Raw genomic sequence first — 23,427 nt, 5'->3', positions numbered from 1 at the left:
AGGAGGTCATACATGGTTTAAACAGATCAATTTCAAGTGATAAAATAGGAAATGCCATCAAAAGCCTACCAACTGGGCTGGGGTTGAGGCTCAGTGATAGAGCGCTTGCCTAGCATGTGCAAGGCCCTGGGTTTGATCCTCAGCACCATATAAAAGAGAAAATAAAATAAAGGTATTGTATACAACTTAAAAAAAAAAAAAAGCCTACCAATGAAGAAAAGCCTGGGACCAGATGGATTCTTAGACAAGTTCTACAAGACTTTCAAAGAGAAATTAACACCAATACTCCTCAAAGTATTCCATGAAATAGAAAAGGAGGGAACCCTTTCAAACTCATTATCTGAGGCTAATATCACCCTGATACCAAAACCAGACAAAGGAAAGAAAACTTTAGACCAATATCCATGATGAACACAGATGCAAAAATTCTAATACAATTCTGGCAAATCACATACAAAAACATATTAAAAAGATAGTGCACCATGATCTACTGGGATTCATCCCAGGGATGCAGGGTTGGTTCAACATATGGAAATCAATAAACATTATTCATCATATTAATAGACTTAAAAACAAAAATCATATGATCATCTCAATAGATTCAGAAATGCATTTGACAAAATACAGCACACCTTTCATGTTGAAAACACTAGAAAAACTAGGGATAGTAGGAACATCTCAACATTGGAAAAGCTATATATGCTAAACCCAAGGCCAGCATCATCCTAAATGGAGAAAAATTGAAAGCATTCCCGCTAAAAACTGGAAAAAGCAAGGATGTCCTCTTTCACCACTTCAACATCATCCTTGAAATTCTAACTAGAGCAATTAGACAACAGAAATAAATTAAAGGGATACCAATAGGTAAAGAAGAACTCAAACTATCACTATTTGCTGATCACACGATTCTATATATAGAAGCCAAACAAATCCACCATAAAACTTCTAGGACTAATAAATGAATTCAGCAAAGTAGCAGGATATAAAATCAACACCCATAAATCAAATGCATTCCAATACATCAGTGATGAATCCACTGAAAGATAAATTAGGAAAACTACTCCATTCCCAATGGCCTAAAAATAAATAAATAAATAAACAAACAAACAAATAAATAAATAAAATACCTGGGAATCAATCTAACAAAAGATGTGAAATACCTCTACAATGGAAACTACAGAACACTAAAGAAATAAACTGAAGAAAACCTCAGAAGATGGAAAGATCTCCCATGTTCCTGGACAGGCATAATTAATATTGTCAAAATGGCCATGCTAACAAAAGTGTTATATACAGATTTAGTGCAATTCCTATTAAAATCCCAATGATGAATATTCTTCATAGAAATAGAAAAAGCAATCATGAAATTTCTTTGGAAAAATAGAGATCCAGAATAGCTAAAGCAATCCTTAGTAAGAAAAGTGAAGCAGGAGGCATCACAATACCAGATTTTAAACTATACTGCAGGGTATTGGCACCAAGTAGACTTGTAGACCAATGGTACAGAATAGAGGACACAGAGACAAACCCATATAAATACAGTTTTCTCAGACAAGGGTGCCAAAAACATTCACTGGAGAAAAGATAGCCTATTCAACAAATGGTGCTGGCAAAACTGGAAATCCATGTGTAGCAAAATGAAATTAAACCTCTCTCATCCTGCACAAAAATCAACTCAAAGTGTATCAAAGACTTAGGCACTAGAACAGATTCTGCACCTAACAGAAGAAAAAAATAGGCCCAAATCTTCACCATTTCGGCCTAGGATCTGACTTCCTTAACAAGACTCCTAAAGTGCAAGAAGTAAAACCAAGAATCAATAAATGGGATGAATTCAAATTAAAAAGCTTCTTCTCAGCAAAGGAAAAAATAACGTGAGGAGAGAGCTTACAGATTGGGAGAAAATCTTTACCACATGCACCTCTGCTAAAGCATTAATTTCTAGGATATATAAAGAACTGAAAAAACTTAACACCAAAAAATAAATAAATAAATAACCCAATCAATAAATAGGCTAAGGAACTGAACAGACACTTCACAGAAGAATACAACTGATCAACAAAAAATGAAAAAGTGTTGAACATCTCTATCAATTAGAGAAATGAAAATCAAAACTACACAAAGATTTCATCTCACTCCTGTTAGAATGGCAATCATCAAGAATACAGGTTAACAATCAATGTTGGTGAGGATGTGGTGAAAAAGGTCCACTCATACATTGCTGGTGGCTACAAACTGGTGCAACCACTATGGAAAGCAGTATGGAGATTGCTCAGAAAACTGGGAATGGAACCACCATTTGACCTAGCTATCCCACTCCTTCGTTTATACCCAAAGAACTTAAAATCAGCATACTGTAATGATGCAGCCACAATAATGTTTATAAGCAGCTCAATTCACAATAGCTAGATTGTTGGACCAACGTAGGTGTCCCTCAATGGATGAATGGATAAAGGAAATGTGGTATATATACTCAATGGAATATTACTCAGCTTTAAAGAAGAGTAAAATTATGGCATATGCAAGTAAATGGTTGGAGTTGGAGAATATCATGCTAAGTGAAATAAGTTAATCCCACAAAACCAAAGGCCGAATGTTTTCTCTAATATGTGGATGCTATTAGATGGTGGGGGCACTAGGGAAGAATAGTGTTACCTTAGATTTGGTGGAGGGAAGTGATGGGAGGTGAGGGGAGGAGATGTGGGGACAGGAAAGATAGTAGGATGAAACAGATATTATTACTATATGTATATATGTGACTGCATGACCAATATGATTCTGCAATAATGTACACTCAGAAAAAGGAGAAATTATATCCTATCTAAGTATGACATATCAAAGTGCATAAATACATTCTACTGTCATGTATAACTAAAACAAAAAAAATTTTAAAAGAAATATATATATAAGGGGGTTTGAACTGGACATGGTGGCACGTGCCAGTAACACCAGCTACTTGGGAGGTTTTAGCAGGAGGACTGAAAGTTTCGGCACAGACATATCAAATGTTATGGATTAAATAATTTGCTCAGGCCATTTCTGTCCAAACACAATATAATAAAACAGCTTTTCTAGGGGGCTGGGATTGTGGCTCAGCGGTAGAGCGTTTGCCTAGCATGGGCGGGACCTGGGTTCGATTCTCAGCACCACATAAATATAAAGGCTTTGTATTGTGTCCATCTACACCTAAGAAATATTAAAAAAAAAAAAAAAAAACAGCTTTTCTTTCCCCCACTCTTTTTGCTGTGTGAAGATTGAACCCAGGGCATGCCTATAATCCTAGCAACAAGGGAGGCTGAGGATCATATATTTGATGCCTGCTTGAGCAAATTTGTGAGACCCTGTATCAAAATAAAAAATAAAAAAAGACTGGGGATACCCAGTGAGAAAGTACCCCTGGGTTAAATCCCTAGTATGGGGCAGGCGGAGAATAGCTCAACTAAGTGTTAGAAAGAATTGATTTTGGAACACAAACTGTATTAGCAGTGAACTTTCTATACTGGCAGGATCCTGGGACTAGGGAAGGCTGAGGTTTTGGCAGGACAATGCCTTCCTCTGGTTTTGGATGTGATACAGGCTTTATCATATTCCTTTACTTTGCTGTTCCAACATCAACTTCTCCCTCACTGGATTTTCACATGCTCAAGGCTCTTCCTTTTAAAAATAACTATTCTGTCTTTATCTCAAATGGTTTAATTAAAATTTTAAAAATTTGTCTTGGTGGCATAGGGGATTGAACCAGTAGGGCTTTACCACTGAGCTACATCCCCAGTCCTTTATTTTTTTTACATTCATTTATATATTTATTTATTTTGGTATGGGGATTAAACTCAGGGGCACTGGACAACTCAGCCACATCCCCAGCCCTATTTTGTATTTTATTTAGAGACAAGGTCTCCCTGAGTTGCTTAGTGCCTCGTTTTTGCTGAGGCTGGCTTTGAACTTACTATCCTCCTGCCTCAGGCTCCCTGAGCATGTGTCACCATGCCTGGTTTTTATGTTTGAGACACGAGTTGCCTAAGCTTGCCTGGAACTGGGAATCGTTGTGCTTCAGCCTCTGACATAGCTGGGATTATAGGGGTGACACTGAGTTTGGCTTATTTTAACTGTTTTTTCAGCTACTACCACCTTCTCTAGTTCCTTATCACAAATAAACTGAATGAATATGTTCAGTGGATGTTTTGTCACTAAGCCACATCCCTACTTCTTGTTATTTTTTGAGACAGGTTCTTACTAAGTGGCATAGGATCTCCCTAAGTTGCTGAGGCTGGTTTTAGTAATCCTCTGCCTCAGCCTCCCAAATTGCTGAGATTTTAGGTTTCCACTATTACACTTGGCCACTGGCTACTGTGTGGGAAGACGGTAACTGGGGATTTTACTAGGCGCACTTATCCACTGAGCTACATCCCAGCCCTTTGTATATTTTATTAGAGACAGGGTCTCACTTAGTTGCTCAGGGCCTCAAAAAGTTGCTGAGGATGGGTCTGAACTCTTGATTTTCCTGCCTCAGTCTCCTGAGACATTGGGATTACAGTCATGCCCCACCACACCTGATACATCCCTAGCCTTTTTTTATTTTGACAGGGCCTCACTAATTTGCTGAGGCTGGTGTGGAACTTGCAATTCTCCTGTCTCAGCCTCCAGAGTTGCATTTGCCACTGTGTCCAGCAAAATATGAGTAAAATGTGAATATAAATGATTAAATGCTTCAGTTTGCTTCAATTAAAAGTGTGTGAGCTGGGGATGGAACTCAGTTGTAGTGCTTGGTAGCATGCACAACGCCCTAGATTCTATTCCTAACAAAAATAAAGACAGTAAATGCCAAACTATTTTAAAAACCCAACTATGCTGTTTATACTAAATACAGCTAAAATGTAAGCCAAGAAGGTTAATGTAAAATGTAATCAGAAAGGTAGACAGTAGATAAATAAAATTTCTTCACTGAAACATAATTATTCAAGATGGGCATGGTGGCCCAAGGCTTTAATCCCAGCTACACTGGAGGGTAAGGCAGGAAGATTACAAGTTCAAGGCTAGCCTAGGCAAATCAGGGAGACCCTGTGTCCAAAAAAAAAAAAAAAAAAATTAAATTAAATAAAGTAAAAAGAGCTGGATGCCATAATACAATGTCTATATTCCCCCTGAAAGCTAGAGTGGCCGAAGCAAGAAGATCAGAAATTCGAGGCAAGCATCACTTGTCTTAGCAAGGCCCTCCGCAACTCACTGAGACCGATTCAAAAGAAAGAAAAAGGGCTGGGGATGTAGCTCAGTGGATAAGTGCCCTTGGGTTCAATCCCTAGTATGGCAAAATAAAATAAATTAATTATTCTTTTTATTTTTGGTACTGGAAATTGAATGCAGAGGCACTTTATCACTGAGCTAGTGAGACAGGGTCTTGCTAAATTGCTGAGGCTGCCCACAAGCTTGCCAACCTCTTGCCACAGCCTCTTCAGTCACTGGTATTACAAGCATGTACCATTATGGGCGGCTCAACATTTTGGTGTACTTTCTCATAACTAGTGTTTCTCACGGTAATGTTTAATAGTGCATCCCTCTAGGACATTAATTTGTACTTTTTTCTACTGTTGTAAATCAGTTTTCAAAGGATAATGACAGGTCTAGTATTTGGATTAGTTTAGAATTTGAAGTTTTCTAACTAGAGAGAAATTTTTTGTCAGTTACTAAAGATGACTCTAAAACTTTTATTGGCCCATTATACAATTAAAGGGATCTTGGGACTGTGCTTGCTATTTCATGTTATTTTTTAATTGATAATGCATTAACCAGAAATGATACGTCCCAAGGCGATGTATGTACAATTATAGGGAAACAATATTAATGTCTCGAAGAATTTTACCAAAGGTTTTAAAAACACCAGGCAAAAGGTCTAGTTTAGGTATTTCCCGTTGGCTCATTTTGTTCTCAGAACAATATTGCAAGAGTTGTGTGGTTATATCCACTCGACATGCAAGATTAAGAAATCATTTTCTGAGGCGGGCGTGGTGGTGATGCCTGTATTCCCAGCGGTTCGGGAGGCTGAGGCAGGAGGATCACAGGTTGGAAGCCAGCCTCAACAATTTAGGGAGAATGTAAGCAACCTAGCGAGAGCCTGTCTTAAAATAAAAAAGGGCTAGGGATGTGGCTCAGTGCTTAAACACCCTTGGGGTCAATCGCAGGTACAAGAGAAAAAAAAAAAAAGTAAAAGGTCAGTGCAGGGCAACAGGAAACCGTGGAGCCCCGGGTTTTCCCGTGGTCACAGTCGCTGACTTGCCGTTCTGTAAGATCGCCTCCTCATAAATTCTCAGGACACAGGTTAATTTTTATAGCTTCAAATATAGCCTAAGAGTTGCCCCCTTGATCCGACTGGGTAGGAGAGCCGGTTTCCCGGGGTACTGACTTCAGGGTACTTTCCTGAACCTGACATGTCCCGGCTGGGGGCACAGATGTGGGACAGTGACCCAGTGTCTGCAGTCCCGTGGAAGAAAGGCCGCGTCCACTCGGTTCGGGCTGGGCCCTGGAACTGGGATTATTCATCAGGAACACGCCCACGCTAGCTGTTAGGACAGGGAGTCTCTGTCAAACTGGTGGGCACGGTCTCTACTTACTTCGTCGGGCTAACCTCTAGCACATTTTGCTAATTGGGGTCTGGCCCGCCAGCACAGCCCTAGTCTCACTGCAGCAGTGAGGTCCGGGTTTGGCGCCTCGGGGCAGATCCGGCTGGAGAGTCGGTTAAAGTACCAGAGTCTCGCGAGATCTAGAGGGAGGGGAGGGGGCAGCGCTCGTGCACGCGCCCGCGAGCCGTTAGGGTGGAACCCTCGCCCCGGGCCGGGCGGGCGGAGCGAAGACAGTTGGACGCCAGTTGGTGGAGGCCCGCGGGAAACGACTCTGCGCGAGGAACGTGCGCGCTCCCGTCGCGACGACGGTGGCGGCGAGCGGCGTCACAGCTTGGAGGGGGGTTTGACGGCTTCTGGCGGGTGGCGGTGTTGGAGGCGAGAGCTTGCTTAGCCCGTGTCGCGTCTGTTCCTGNCCACCCCCGCCCGTCCGCCCGCTACGCCGTCGCCATGTCGGCGCAGGCCCAGATGCGCGCGATGCTGGACCAGTTGATGGGCACCTCCAGGGACGGTAAGTGTCTGCCAGAGCCCTGGGGGTGGGGGAGGGGATGGGGCCGACGACGGGAAGGGGTCCGAGGGCGCACCTGGGCGCGCGCGTGTGGCTGAGTAAGGGGCTCCCAGATTGGTAACACGAGGTCCCCGGCTCCCTTCCCATCCAATCAGGGCTTGGCAGGCGGGCTTGGGGGGCGGTGACCGTGCGGATTGGCGGGAATTGCTGCCAATGGGACTAGGCGGGGCCTGGGGGCAGAAAGGAGAGTTTGTGCTTTTAATATTGACTTGGCTGGGATGGGGGAGCCCACGTCTCTCTTTGCGTAGTCGGGCGGCCCGTTTTGTTGCTGATTAGGTACCTGCGGACCGCTAAAGCCCCCGCTCCCGATCTAGTTCCTTAACCCAGAGCCTTGGGTCGTCCCTCGTCGCCGTCCTCCAGAGTCCAGAGAGAATCAACCCGCCCCCTCCCCCCGCCCCGGGCGAAGGAAAACCTTACCCTGTCCCAGAGATGCACCATCTATCCCCACAGAATCAACCATTTTTATGGAAAATCTGACCCAAACCATGGTTTCTTGAAGTGGGTGTGTTTGGCCCCATTTTGTGAAAAGAAAAAATGTTATGGCCTGTTTTTCCGAGAGACCTCCATTTTGTTAGACAATTTAATAGAGGCTTTGTTCAGTAAATATTGACAAATCTTGCATGCGCCCCAAATAGGACCATTTTGGAAATTTGATGCCCAGTGAAGCAGATTCGAGGGAAACAAAGAGATTTTTAGGCACTTAGGTTAGAATCCGTACAGAAAGCAACTACGTGCTGAATTATCTTTTGTCATAGCGAATTTCTGAGTAAAACGAAGAAATCTGTTGCTTTTTTGTTGATAATAATTAGTAATATACTCTTTCAAATTCAACTTAAATTCACGACAACGTGGAGGAAAGGTCTAGTTGAGTACTTTCTTAAAAACCGAAAATCCTTGTTTTTATATGTTGATTGTTTTGGCAAATAGTTTCTTAGCCATTTAAATGCTTTTTTCTTGAGAAGTTATTCACGTTGCTTGACTTAGGAGAAAAGGCCCTTGAATTTAGTTTATGATAGTTGCTCTTATGATTTACTTGAGTGATTTGCAGCAAAATATGTGAGTAGGAAAAAAAACTTCATTGCATTAAAATATTTTTAGCAATGCTTATTTAGAATGGCATTTCAGCGTTAACGGTTCAGTGTTAATAAAAACCCACACTGGAAACTTTTCTTTATAGAACATTAGGATAAACAGGTATAGATGACAAACTGTGGTTGTATAGAGAGAAGGGAAAGATTGGGAAGAAAATAGGTTTATTTGTGTAGTAAACTCTTGAAAATTAATGTTAAATAAAAATGCCATTGGAGTAATTTAACTGTTATCATTTTCCATGCATAGATAAGAATGGTTATAACTGCAGCATGTCTTTAACATTTCTCTTTTTCTAGCATAAGAGAGGGTATTGGGAAGGGGTTTCATCTAGGATCTTAACTAACACAATTTTTTAATAAAGTCATAAGACTTACTTTATGTGATCCTTTTAATCCCTGACAGATACCATTTTGGTATTTTCTGCATAGATTAGATTTTCTGATATTACTGGCAAGATAATAGTTGGATCAAGGTAACCATCACCTGAGAAATTTCTGAACTAGGCAGCTCATCTAGTATTGCAAAGTTAGAGTAACACATACATGCGTGTATGTTATTGGATGTGTAGTCCCAGCAGAAAACTGGATTTCTTCAAATCCATTCTGCTTTGTATACAAATAAATTTATATTATGTGTCTGTCACTGGACTTTTTTTCTTTTGTTTTTTGCCTCCAGACTTAGAGTATTTATGAATGAATTTATGTCTACGAGTCCACAATAATATTTAACTGAAATAACAGGACTTTCACTGCATATTGGGTCAGAAGTAAGAAATATACCACTTTCAAGGAAAATAATTTTTTTTTAATATATCCAAATTATTTTATGTATTTGATATAATCAGAAATTATTTTCCTTCTAACTAGATATTTAGTGAATTTTACACATTTGATATAATTCAGGATATTTAAATAATTAGATTATTTTTTTTTAGCAGTCAACTGCAAGTTATCCAGGGATAGGGGAACATGGAGACATCTCTGAATAACATCATGAAATTTGAAACCATATAATGAGAAGTCTTGTATTAGACACACAAACTGTTTCTGGGAAATGATGTTGGGTGTATTTGGAAGTGGAAATGGGGATCCAGGAGGTGGGAAAGAGATGGAAAAGATAGGTAGGAGGGCATTTAAGGCAGCTTGGTCCTATTTTTTTTTTTTTTTTAAACCCCAGAGACTGACTATGAAGCAGCCATTTTCTTTTTTTGGTTAGTGAGGCTCAGGTAGCCATGACCCCCCTCAATCTTCAGTGTCCCATCCATGAAAACAGCTGAAGTGGCACAGGAGTCCTGGGGCTCTGGAAAAATGTTAGTTTCCCTTCCAAAATATTTCTTCCCTCTCCCCTTCCCAACAGAGTTTTTAATCCCTTTTAAAATTCCTTGGAGATTTAAGTCTGTGAGTTAAATGTACCTTATCTTGAATTACTTAAATGAATTAATCATTTAGATTACCTAAACTTCACTGGAATCCTCAGGAATAGGAATTTTGGTGTCAGGGAAATGGAGAGGTAATTTTTGGATCACTGGGCACTTCAAGAAAGGACAGTCTTGGGTGAGTGTGGAAGTGGGGGGCTTTGAACAATTAGTGGGCAGCATGATGGTGCTGGGAGGCTGGGCAGGGGGATGACCAGGAGGTGGGAGAGGAATGCATAATGGAGGTGGGAGGGCCAAAGACAAACTTTGCCTTCTTTGCAATTTTGCCTAGGGCCCTGGTGGTGGCAACCGCCTGTGTGCCACTGAAAATCGTGCCGATGCCTGGCATACTGCATAAATGGAAGCAGGGTACCGCGTGAGTTGAAACATTGGTCACACTATATAAAGTTTGTATATGTGAATCAGTGTAACTCATACCCATGTAACTGGGGGTCTGACTGTATTTGGATTTTTCTGATAAGGCATCATGGGCTAAGGAAAAGAGCACTGAGCTGAGACTCAGGAGACCTGGTCTCTAATTGTAACCTTGGGTAAGTCACTTAACCTTTTTTGCCTCAAGTTAAATCTGTAATTTGTTCTATGGGAAACCAAATATTTTCCTGTTAACCTCAGAAAATGTTGAAAAGTAAATACATTTATTAAAGTTTTTAAGAAGGGAGGACCATAAGTAGATATTAATTATTAGTATATTTTTTCATCCCAGGTTTAAGAGTCAATATATTTTGTGAATACCTTTCTGTTTTAGTTATTAGCATTAATAGGAAGGAGACAGATATTCCATTTGGTAGCAGGGAGGAGCCACATAGGAAAACCCAAGAAACAGTTTGAGAATTGTCTGCGTAACAGTTGGAGAAACCCTGTGCCCTCGTACAGAATTTTTACCATGGTAATTTTTACTGGATTGAATCACTTGTAAGGGTATCCCTTAGCAGAAGCCCTTTTGCTAACATATAGTTTGATTATAATACATTTCTGGTTCTGATCACTGAAAGATCTGAGAAGATGCAGGGAATAGGAATTAAACAGGGTGTGAGAGTGTGAATTTAGATTACATCCTAAATTTAGAAATTAGATAGGTTACAGAGGATAATTTGTTCTGAGGGTTCCAGATCTCTTAGTTGCATTAAATGGGAGCAGAGTTCATCTCTTCAAACAGACCAGGAGTGAAAGTACACCCTCAAAATAACCTGTAGATTGACTTTAATAGACTTCTTTGGCATCATGTGTTGTCCATGACTAGGGATTGATTGCATTTGGCAAGTTAAAGCTTTCAGATAATTTTAGCTATTTTTGGTGTTAATCTTACTAAACTATATGATACCCTTCCTTGGTTAATAGAGGATATTAATTGTAATAGTCTTCACTAGTTATATTTATGTTATAGTTTATACAATATGAAATTGAAAGGATACTCATCTTTGGGGATACCCAGAAGATACAATTCAGGAAATAATTTACCTACTTCTAACATATTTAGTTATATCTAACTTTATCATCTGTAGGACAATATAACATGACTGCCTTTCTGCAAAATCAATAAATCAGAGATTGAAGTAGTGTTTTTTCCCAGTGGATTTTCTTCTTTATAAAATCATCTTTAACCTGTGTTTCTTGACTTGTCATGAACATTGAATACATTTTCTCTTAATTTTCCTTCATTAATGTAATGAACCATATTTATTTCTTGGTTAGCTATAAGTCATTCTTTTATTCCACTTGGATCATTCATTTTAAGTGAAGGAGGCGTAGCCTTTAATGTACAAGCACACATTTTTTACGTAATGGGTACATGTTATCCTAGATCTTGTAAATTATTTAACATAAAACCTTTGGCAGTGGAGCCCAGTGGCGCATGCCTGTAATCCTAGCAGCTCGGGGCTAAGGCAGAAGGATCAGGAGTTCAAAGCCAGCCCCAGCAAAAGTGAGGCACTAAGCAACTCAGAGAAACCCTGTCTCTAAATAAAATAGGGCTGGGGATGTGGCTCAGTGGTCGAGTGGCTCTGAGTTCAACCCCTGTATCCCCCCAGAAAACAAACCTTTAGCAAACCTAAGGCTAAATAGTAGTGTCTCTGAATTTCTATAACTTTGACTTCATGGTTCCAGGCATATCCATAACATTAAAGCTCTTTTAGCACCCGTATAGTGAGTCAGTTAAATTTTTCCCCTCACTTTGAATTTTGAACTCTAATATTTTTATCTATAGAGCAGCCCAGAAAACAGTAGAAATATTACCTCATAGAACCCTGTGTTATCCTTGGATTTTGTACAGTTGTTTAGTTCTCCAGTAAGCCTATATTTTGAGTCATTATTTCAGGTAAAAAAATAAATTGAAACAAAATACTTATCTTTGTATAAGCTATAAGCAGGAAGTAAATGCTTTGATTTAGTTTAGATGTGATGTCGTGAAGAAAAAGAGCAGTGAGCTGCAGGTTCAAGACAGGGAATTCAAAGGCAAGTAGGTGACATGGGTCAAGGTCAGGTTTAATGAGTCAGTCTTTAGTCAGTGAAGCTTCAAGTTGCAAAAGGTTCAGTCAAGCAGAGGGACTAAGAAGATAGGTATCTTGAAAGTGAGGAACAGTAAGTCTGAGCAAGACTAGATAGTGAGCCAGATGCTTCTCAAGAATGGGATTCCAGAAAGGTGCTTGGAATGGACTGAATCCTTAAAGCCGAATGCTATATTAATATTTCTTGAAGAAATATAAATAGTTCTATCCAACTTAAATCAGTTTACTAAGAAATTGTAGACTGAGAAGATGAAGGAAGTTCAAACATCTTGTTGGTAATGGAATTAGGGAATAAAAAAGAATAAACTTATAGAAATCTTATAGCTTCAGCACCTGCAGAAAATTCATTGTCTTTTGGTTTAAATTCTCATGTACTAAAAGCTGTTAGGGCAGAAATTAGAAGGCATGGCCAAATAGATGAATTTTAAAAGATTGAGGATATAGAGAAAAGTAGTTTATAAGAACTCTGAAATGGTCTACAGATTAATGTTTTAACTGAATATGACTTTGAAAGGTCAAAGACATCAGAAAGGAATATGTAGTTTAGTCATCTGCATAAATGTTATAGTATGCTATTTAACATTGGTCAGAGAAAGGAATTTTTAAAACTTTTCTAAAAAACACTCACTCAATATTGATCCATATGTTCTAATTTAGTTGTGAACCATGTACAACTGATGTTTGACCTATTTGATTCAACGTGAAAAGAATTAACCAGCTGCCCTTGCTGAATCTTTTGTCATGCCTTCTGAATATGGTAAATCGTTTTGCTTTTTATTTTCTTGAGACCTCAGATTTCTGCACACTTAATTTTCTCTTTTAGAGTTAAATTTTGCAAGGCTTTGCTTTCCATTAGAAGAAGTCAGATATTTATTGGATAGCTTATATTGCATACCTAGTTCTATATGTATTCTACCCTAAGGATAGTTTACACTATATACCCTTTTCAGTGCTTGAGGGTATGTTTTAGATAAGGGGCTGATTCTATGACTCCCTGCTGTTTGTAAATAAAGTTTTATTGGAACACAGTTTAGGCCCATTCATATACATATAGCCTATGACAGCTTTGCCTTACAGCAATCCAGTTGAATAGTTGGCAGTAGTTATATGGCAGGCAAGCCTAGAATATTTACTATCTGGTCTTTTATAGTAAAGCTTTTTTTTTTTTTTTTTTTTTTTTTGTGGTACCAGGAATTGAACCCAGGGCATGTAACCACTGGGCCATATTCCCAGCTCTTTTTTTTTTAAGACTTTTTTTTTTTTATTTTGAGGCAGGGCTTCCTTAAGTTGTTTAGGGCCTCACTAAATGGCTGAGGTTGACCTTGAATTTGCCATCTTCCTGCCTCAGCCTCCTGAGCAGCTGGGATTATAGGAGTGTACCACTGCTATAATAGTTAAAGCTATAATAAAACATTTTAGTCACTGTTGTTGGTTACTGTGGTCCCCAGACTAGATCCCTTAACATAACTTATGAAGTTATTAGAATTCAAATTTGGGGGCCTACACACTGACTCAGAAATTCTGGATATGGAGGCAAGAAGATCACAAGTTTGAGACTCAACAATTTAACAAGACCCTGTTTCAAAAAATAAAAAAGGATTGGGGATGTAGTTCAGTGGTAGAATGCTCCCAGCTCAATCCCCAGTATCCAGGAAAGAGAGGGAGGGAGGGAGGGAGGGAGGGAAAGAGAAAGAGAGAAGCCTAAGTGATTCTAATGCATATTAAAAGTTTGAGAAGCCCTGTTCTAGGTAAATATTTCCCAAATGTTGGTTATGCATCACTCTTACTATTTTGTATTGTTTTCTATTTATTTAATGTTCTTTCTTTGCAACTCACTCTCTAAAATTTCAAGTTAATTTATAATGAAGCTTAAAAACTACCCTAAAAATAATTTACAGTGAAAACAAATGGTGCGTTATAGACATATAGGTAGACTCCATTGTCACTTAAGTGTTTCCTGGGCTAAAAATTAGAATTTTTTGCTGGACAGGGTGGTACATGCCTGTAATTCCACAGACTCGGGAAGCTAAGGCAGGAGATGCAAGTCTCTGCAATTTAGCAAGACCCTGTCTCCAGAAGGGATAATTGGTGGGAGAGGTGGTGCATGCCTATAATCCCAGCGATTTAGGAGGAGGAGGCTGAGGCAGGAGGATCCCAAGATCAAAGTTAGCCTCAGCAACAGCAAGGTGCTGAGCAACTCAGGGAGATCCTGTCTCTAAATAAAATATGAAAAGGGGTTGGGGATGTGGCTCTGTGGTTGAGTGCCCCTGAGTTCAATCCCCAGTGCCCACCCCCATTTGATTAAATAAATAATTACGGGTATAGCTTGGTGGCAAAGTACTCAGTATTGCAAAAAAGAAAAAGGAAGAAAAAAATAATTTATGAGGTTTATTAAATACATTACGGTTGCCAAATAGAAACGTCTTTCCAGACTTAATCATGATATTTATAATGTGGATGAACTTGTTCATAAAACACAAAATAATCTTTCTAGTTATTTGTGAGAGAGGAAACTGTTGAGCTATTGATCCCATAAATAGAAATGATTGGCTGGGAAATTCAAACCTATGAGATAAAGAGAGATCTCGGAGACTCTAGAGAAGAGGTCCTTCTTTTTTCTTTTTTGTTTTGTGGTGTTGGGGATTGGGCCCAGGGCCTTGTGCACGTGAGGCAAGTGCTCTATCAACTGAGCTGTATCCCCAGTCCCAGAGGTCCTTCTTGACCTCCAGGGTGAAATTACCTCATTTAGCTTAATTTCTCACCTCTCTTTTAGTGTTTTGGTCCATGGGAGTCACTCATTCTGTCACCAGGTCTGGAGGATTTTACCAGCCAGTTCCACATGGGAGTATGAAAAGAACCCTAGAGTAGGAACTGCATTATGGACATGGGGAACAGTGAAGGACAAAACAGTTGATTCATCTCAGAGTCTACAAATCATGTATTAATTAGTATTGTGAGAAATTTCTGTGTTATACTTTAATTTGCCTCATGGTGTTAGAGTGAGTACTTTTCCACAGTGGTGTTTTATATATTGGTTGTACTTAGGAGTATAGTAATTATTAATAGCAGTGGACACTTCCCTTAGTATACCCAAGTTGCTGAGTTATTTTAGTCATCTCTTTCCTTTTCTTTAGGAATTATGGATGTATTTGCTTCTGTTTTCTTTTTGGTTCTATAATAAAATAATCCTAGAGGGCACAAAAATCTAATGAGGAGTAGAGATTTACACATAAACAGTTATGTTTATTTTCAGATGACACATTCTGTGATATTGGTTGTAGGTATCTGATTTTGAAAAAAGTACTTTACAAAGTACAAATGACAAATACCTACATGAATAAACAGATTTTGCTTTGACTATTTCTGTTAGATTTAAAAAAGTGAATAAAGCATTACAAATGAAGTCCCTTATGTTCCCCTTTATGGTCTCATTCCTTTCCAGAGGAAATACTTGTTGTGAAATTGGTGTGTATCCAGTGCGACACAGTATTTCTGCTGTGTTGTTTTTCTAGTTTTAAGGTTCACGTCTCCTTCATGGCCATCTGTTTTTCATTTTGACTTCCTTTATCATTAGGTTGTCTGTTATCTATGTCTTTTTGATATTTACATTTCTTTTCTCTTATTTCTTTGTTGGTTTTAGATTTGGGGATGCTTTTGTTGGTTTTTATAGCTGTAACCAACCAATGAGGACTTGTCTTTTTTTAATAGATAAGCGAGCCAATCACTTTTTCTTTGATTCTTTTCAGCTATTTCTTCGTAGCCAAAGATAGCTTTCATTACTTCTAATTTTGTGTATAGAAAATTCTGGATGATAGAAGGCACCCGATATCCAGAGTGCGAGTGTTACTGTATCAGAATTGCAGCTCTGTAAGTAAGTATCAAAATATAAAATTTAGCAGGCTGCAACTTTTTATTACATATATTTAAAATTTTGTATGATCTACTTTTATAACTTAATTATAACTTAATTCCTAAAGTTGCTGAAAAGCAACTTTTTAGGTTTTTATAGTGTCTCTCATATCTAAGAATAGAAATATGCTGTTAGCCTTCCTAAAGCAACTCTTACTCTTAACTCTTTCTCCACCTCCAGTATGAAGACATTGATCTCTGCTAGCTGCCAAGATGTTCCTTGTATAATGACAGAAGACAGATTTGGGGCTGGGATGAAATTATATCTTGGAATATAGCTATATTAATATTTCTGTTCTCACGTTTCTGTCATTACCATTCTGTTAGTTCTTAAAGATCGTTTTTCTCCTACCAAGACTGTTTCCCAGTCTCATTCTTTTATAAATGTTGTTACATGAATTAAATTTTCATAGATGGGTGGGCTAGATTTCAAAATGTTAGTCTTTAACCGTATCCATCAAGAATGAACTTGTTTTGGAATTTTTTTTTTTTTAAGTGGACATTAAAATTTTTTTGAACTTATCATGGGGATTAAGGTGGGATAATGTTAGTACCTATTTGTAATTACAAGTCGTGAATCAAAGGATTAAGAGGGATTGTCTTTCTGAGCTTATAGTAGTACCCCTTGGGTTTGCAATTTTCTGGAGGAAAGGAAAGCTGCTACTGCTGCTCAGTTCAAAAAGAAATGATATTATAGTTGGAAGGCAGACTGTTAAAACTTTTTTGTTTTCTTATATAATGAGTATATGTCTGAAAAGTATAACATATCAAGCCATGTTAAATGTTTTCAAAGCATCTGTGATTATATTATGTTAAGATACAGCAACGAGTTCTTTCATTATATATATTGAATCCTATACTTAGAACTGCTTAAATATGCAGTGGGTGTAACTGAGTATGTTTTTTATCAAGGAAACTTGGGAGTAAAGGAGTAATAAGTTTTTTTTATATAACAAAGTTAATTTTTATAAAAGGATTTGTGTAAGTGAATTCTAAAGGAACAACAAAGGTAGGTGGGAAAAGTTAGAGTTGGTGAGAAAGTGTGAGGAGAGTGCAAAAGTAATGAGATTGGTTCCTGAGTATAGTAGTTACCATGCAGCAGTAGTCGCCTGCATTTACCTTGGCTCCACATGAAGACACAGAGTTTACTTGTGTACTTCTTAGGGTCACTTCTGTCCTGGAGTAGACTAGAAACTGGCCATTGGTCTCTATGTAGTTCCCATATGATCATGTGGACTCTGGAGATTATATTGGATGAAATGAAATGATAATGAGAGAGAAGGGATTTGGGGATTCAAAGAGTTGGGGAAACAAAGTATCTTTAAATTTTCAATTTTATCACTTCTCTTTCTAGCTCTAGCTATCCTGTCACTGAGAGTTATGGATCTTATGTCAGAGAGAAGGGACCTGGCCTGTCCCAAGCCAGTGGTGACATATGACAAGTCTATCTGTGGGAGGGCTTTGGTTGCCACACTAGAAAACGTGGGAGGGCTTCTCCCTTCCTGCCCCCATTTATAGATGTGGGGATGCATCTATTACTTTGTGTGCTGTTGCCTTTTCTCTTCCCTCTTTGTTTTCCCTAAACTGAGCTCTAAGCTAAATTCTGTACCAAAAAAAAAAAAGGATTGCTTTTATAAATTGCTTGCCATTAATGCCTGATAATATACAGTAAGATAGGAGTCTGCATACCATTAAATATGTCAAATATTACAAATTTTAAGGTTCTTTTGAAATTATACTAAACTCAGTTCACTTTTGCTTAGCCTTCACAGTTGTTGATCACATAGCATGGTCATCCACTCACAGCTTAAAAAAATACAGGGAGCATCGGACAGAATGGGTAAAGTAAAATTTTGATGTTTTTAAAATAGCACATAAATCTATGAAAGTTGATTTGGTTTATTGTTTGGGAGGGAAAAGGTGGGTGGGACTGGTGGGGAAGGGGTGGGTATTGGGATAATAGCATGCACCGTGTACAATGTGAGACATCACATAGGCTGAGGTTTAAGTTAGGTATTCCTACTAAAACTTAAGTATAAGTCAGTTTCAGAAAAGGCAGGACCATAAAACGCAGTGTTGGGAATTATAATGTGATTATTTTGACCACCAGATAGAGGATTTTGAGTATAGTTTGGACAGGTGCTGTCTATCTAGAGTGGCCAGTCTGTATTCCCTGAGTGAAATCAACTGCTTCAGTCCACCTTGGTCTCTGTTACATTAGTGAAGGACCTGGAGACTACCAATATGCATTCTAGTTTTTATTTTAAACCTATGACTCGGGTGATCTCAAATCAGGATTATAGTTTATGACACCCATGAAGGGGTTAGCAAAAGGGAAATAAGTGAATTGTAATTTTGAAGATAGTTTCATGGTAGGAAGTATTAATAGGGCTTTCGGTGTTTCGAATGGAAAACTGTTCACGTGCCAAAGTTCTAAATCAAATTTATAATTTGAAAAACTTGGCATTATAGTTATATACAAAGCCTACTGAATTATTGTGGTGGTTATAGGGCAGAAAAGACCTCCATGTGCTTATAGGCAGTCTTGTTGACTCAAATAACTTGACCTAATTTTTGCTCCATTATTTAAAAAAAAATTAGAGGGCATCAAATTTTACCCCCAAAATGTTGTTCTGGCCCTGACTTTGCTATTTCCCTACATGAAGCTCTTTGCCAACACCAGAATTTGTTTACTTGCTGTTCACCAAACCTTCATGCCTCTGTAAGCTTTGTCAAAAATATTAGTCCAGTGTGGAATGCTCTTTCTTCTTTCCTTTGCTCTAAGTCCTGTCCATCTTTCAAATATTGGCTTCTACTTAATGCATGAAGCCTTTTCAACCTTATTATGTCTTTGCTGCTCATTCTAGTCTTAAAATTTTTTAAAGGTATCTCACCTTTTGGAAACACCCATTTGGCACTTGAATCAAGCTACCTGTGTTATTGTTATTTATATGTCCTATTCTCTAGCAAAATGATGGGTAGGGTGCTTGTCTTAGCTGTTTGTCTTAAGCTCTTGTCTAGCATGGAGGCATAGTGTCACTTAGGTTGATTCTGTGATTTGGATCTAATATCAGTGTGCCAAGGCACTTTTTTCCCATTTATGTATTATTTTTTTAATATATGAGAGGAAAATTATTGGGAAAATTGGCTCACACAATTTAGATTATTTTCATATGACTATATGCCCAGAAAACTGAAAGATGAAGTACATCAAATTTATAAAATTAATTTCTTATGTTATAAGGAGATTTGGTTCATATTTGTCCTTTTTAAAATTATTATTATTTAATGGGCGCTGTTTTTACCTAGTTTTCTTTTTGAAAAACATGGTTTGGGCCAGATACTATAACAGAAATCAAAATTACCAGTATTTTTATTTTAAAAATTCTTTGTTGATTTAGTTAAATTATGCTTCCATTGCATAAGCCCAAATAAATTGATTAAATACAGCATGGTTATGTAGCCAAATTGTTTAAAAAATCTTAGCCTTAAAAGTCCTTTAAACAGAACTTTAAAAATATCAGTAAACAGATCCTTACTTGCTAGTTGTTCTTGGTATTTCTGTATCTCGATTTATTAGGAGTTTTATGATTTTTTTGTTTTAGAGATTTCTATAATGACTAATATTTGATAACTGTATCTGTTGTGTTTGCTACAACACATCATTTTCTATCAAATGATTATGGAGCACCCATTCATTTGAAGTGAGGATTTATTTTAAAATGCTTTTTGGCATTTAAAAAGATTGATTTTTTTTTTTTTTAATTTTTAAGCTCACCAGGGCTACCACTTGCTATATTCATATTTGGAATTGTTGATACTTTTTCTGCTAGAGTATCTTTAGGGAACATATATCTTATTATTAGATTTAATGTGATTTCTTATGCAAAAACAGTCACTGTGCTAGAAGAAATGTTTGATTAGTAATACTTTGGTGAATCTAAATTTTATTGTAGGCCTAGCTTATACCCTTGAGCCATAAAATTGAACAGAGTACTAAAATGACACTGCTGTTGTATTGCCAAAAAGCTTAGATACTTGTAGCAGGGAGACCCCTAGATATGTAAGGGTTGGGGTTCCCCCCCTTTAAAAAATTCATAAACTTTAAAATCATTAACGTAATTAGGGTATAGATTTAAAAACAATTTGTTTTTCTTAAATGCCAGGGAGGAAAGAGCCTCTATTTACAGATTTACATTCTAGTGTGAGTTTATCTTAGTGTCCTTCCAACATGAGCTTTAGGCAGACACTCACCAATCTTGATGAAATATACTTTTTAGAGACACATTTAAAAAAAAAAAACAAACCAAAACCCAGTTGGCCCAAAGGCCACTTCTAATGTGCAGCCTTGGACTTTTACTTACAGTTAGTCATATTCTTCCACACTTGTGAAGTCAGTATTATTATTAAAAATCAAACAAACAAAAAAAAACACAAAAGTATAAAACACCCTGATTTTGTTCACTTTTGTTTTCATATACAAGAATCTCTACAGTCAACATGTACTTCTAGATGCTGTATTGAAATTGCTGGCAGAGTCTATTCTATACAAACTGAACAATCTGGCCCCTTGTTTCATTTGTAAAGGTTCAATGTATCTATGCCTGCCTACTTCAATCTGCAAGGGAGTGTCAGAAAGGCCCCGCAATCGCCGAGCCGTGAGTTATCACTAACTTTTCAGATGTGTTAATGAATGTGGAACAAAAGCAGTTGTGTTTAAAAGGAAAAACGGACCATCAAAATAACCTTTATTATAGTAGCAGGCGTGAACACTAAATGGATTATTCCAAATCGTGTCAGAAATAACCTACTAGAAATTAGCCTTTAGAAAACCTACTGTTGAACTGCTCTGAAGCTACTATTTTAACTATAAATTATTGTTCTTAAAAATGTATATACCCTGGTTGCAAATTAGAATGATCTTTAAATCTTTTTAACCACATTAAAACAATTTAAACAAAATCTTACCCCATAGTATTGAATTTAAGTTACGCTCTTCAATATAAGACCATTTGAAGGGATAAAGTTTGAACCTTGTTACTTCACATGTGAAAATACAGAAATTAATTTAAATGATTGAATCACTTCCTAGATGAAAGTGTATGAAGTACTCCAGGCATCATGTGAACTACCTAGGTATTACAGTCTCTTTTAGTACTAACAATTTTTGCTTCAGTAATTCACCAGTAGGTTTTCATTTATCAATGATGATATCAATTTAAGGCTAAAATAAAACACCTACATTTCTTAGGGCTTATCATTCTATATAGAAAGAGGAAACATCTTATGAATTTTTCTTTTATTTTTCCAAAGAGATTCCAAGCCAAAAAAAAAATGTAACTAACATCTGTATTTTGTTATTAGAGCTAGTTACCTTTCTTTTTTTAGATTCTTTAAAAGTTTTGAGTTGATAGCCATATTCGATAAGCAGGTTGGATGCTTCTGTTGATTAGGAGGTGTATTGTTTTATATGAAGACAGAATGAATTTAAATGTACCCAGTTTGGCAATATATAGCACAGACTACATAAAACTTGGAGGTATGGAACCTTTGGAGGCATTAAAGTTAACATTTCAGTTAGGCAATGTGCCTTTGTTTGACTGGTGTGTAAGTCCTTCTTCCAGGTTTGTACGCTCTTAAACGCGTTATTCTACCCTCTCTAACTCCTCCCGGCAGCAAAAGGGAGACACTTCAACTGGAACAAAATAGTGGAAGAAATGGCGTCTGGGGTTCAGTGGGGATTCGCAGTGTGTATGCAATGTTTGCAAGATTACTTTTTATGTTTTTCAATTAATGTAAATAATTACAAAATAAATCAGTGCTTACTGTCAAGAAGGGAACATTGTATACCAGTAGAAAATCTCTTAGTGGGTCTGTTGCAATTTGCTTAACCTCTTGGAGCCTCAGTTTCCTCACCTGCAATATGAAGGAGTTGGACTTGATAATCTTTAAGGTCCATTCCTGCTCTAAAATCCTATGCTTTTCTGAAGTCCTCTGTTTAACAGAATGCATTGCTTCCCACTTTGACTATTTGAATTACATGTGCAGTACACATATCGCAACTGCATGTTGTCTAAAATAGTTTTTCTGTAGGATGTTATGTAAAAAAAAACTAATCCCTCTTGAGCTGATTTATAAATGTGTGTGAATAGAGCCACACATAAAAAGTTAGTGATACCAGGGCTCTGAGAAAATAAATACTTTCTAGTTGTCTAACCTTGAATGTTATTAACTTTTCTATATTACAGGAGATACTACTCGTCAACGAATCAAATTCAGTGATGACAGAGTATGCAAGAGTCATCTTCTCAACTGTTGCCCCCATGATGTCCTTTCTGGAACTGTACGTATTAAATCTTTCATTTGATAATTGGTGTGCTACAAAAATAGACTACTTGATAAAGCCCTCATTTTTTTTTTGTCAGATTATTAGGCAATAATTTTTTAACAGTGTCGTTAGAGGAATTTACATTCCTTATATTGTCTATTCGGATTGATAATTTAATATTTTTTAAAATTTTTTAAAATGTTTATTTTTTAGTTGTAGTTGGACACAATATCTTTATTTTATTTATTTATATGTCATGCTGAGGGTCGAACCCAGGGCCTCACACATTCTAGGCGAGCACTCTACCACTGAGCCACAACCCTAGCCCCTCGGATTAATAATTTATATCTGTAATAATAGTTTTGCTCATAGAGGTTGGTTGATATTTACAAGTTTTTTCATTCTTCAGAACAGTTCTTTAAAAGCACTTAATTGGAGAGTAGAGGCAGTTAGCATAATACAGCATTTGTACATTTAGTTCAGAAATACTATAGATGATTTTTTTTTTGGTGCCAGGGATTGAACTCAGGTGTACTTGGCTACTGAACCACATCCCCAACCCTATTTTGTATTTTGATTTAGAGAAAGGATCTCACTGAATTGCTTAGCACCGTGCCATTGCTGAGGCTGGCTTTGAACTCCATTTCTCCTGTCTCAGCCTCCTGAGTTGTGGGGATTACAGCTGTGCACCACTGCATCCAGAACTATAGATGATTTTTTTTTTAAATTTTTGTTTTTAGTTGTAGGTGGACACAATATCTTTGTTTTATTTTTATGTGGTGTGAGGATCAAACCCAGTGCCTCACGTGTGCCAGGAGAGTGCTGCACCACGGAGCAACAGCCCCAGCTCCTATAGATGATTTTTAAAGTTTACTATTAAACAGAGTAGATTTTTTGGGGCGAGGCAGGGAGCACTTAATCACTGAACCACAACCCCAGTCTTTTTTTTTTTTTTTTTTTTTTTTTTAAAATTTTGAGAT

At 37.6% G+C, this 23,427-nt stretch overlaps 1 protein-coding gene across 11 annotated transcripts in view; it reads left to right on the top strand.

Annotated features, from left to right (window-relative positions):
* The first annotated feature begins 6,882 nt into the window (after window positions 1-6,882).
* Luc7l2 (LUC7 like 2, pre-mRNA splicing factor) overlaps window positions 6,883-23,427 on the top strand; it is a 70,533-nt gene continuing 53,988 nt past the window's right edge. The window contains exons 1-5 of one of the 11 annotated variants that reach the window (XM_048786846.1): window positions 11,631-12,967; window positions 15,957-16,081; window positions 17,883-17,959; window positions 20,707-20,777; window positions 22,368-22,462. In XM_048786846.1, the coding sequence (XP_048642803.1) occupies window positions 20,720-20,777; window positions 22,368-22,462 (153 nt within the window). In that variant the 5' untranslated portion in view covers window positions 11,631-12,967; window positions 15,957-16,081; window positions 17,883-17,959; window positions 20,707-20,719. Of the gene's footprint in view, window positions 7,123-9,977; window positions 10,237-11,630; window positions 12,968-14,424; window positions 16,082-16,138; window positions 17,960-20,706; window positions 20,778-22,367; window positions 22,463-23,427 lie in introns of those variants that run through there. The other 10 variants (XM_048786845.1, XM_048786844.1, XM_015493778.2 and 7 more) reach the window with 10 other exon arrangements.

The sequence above is a fragment of the Marmota marmota genome, unplaced genomic scaffold (genome assembly GCF_001458135.2).
Source record: "Marmota marmota marmota unplaced genomic scaffold, marMar, whole genome shotgun sequence".
NCBI lineage: Eukaryota > Metazoa > Chordata > Mammalia > Rodentia > Sciuridae > Marmota > Marmota marmota.
The sequence above is the reverse complement of the archived record's forward strand: the minus strand, read 5'-3'. Positions and strand labels throughout refer to the sequence as shown.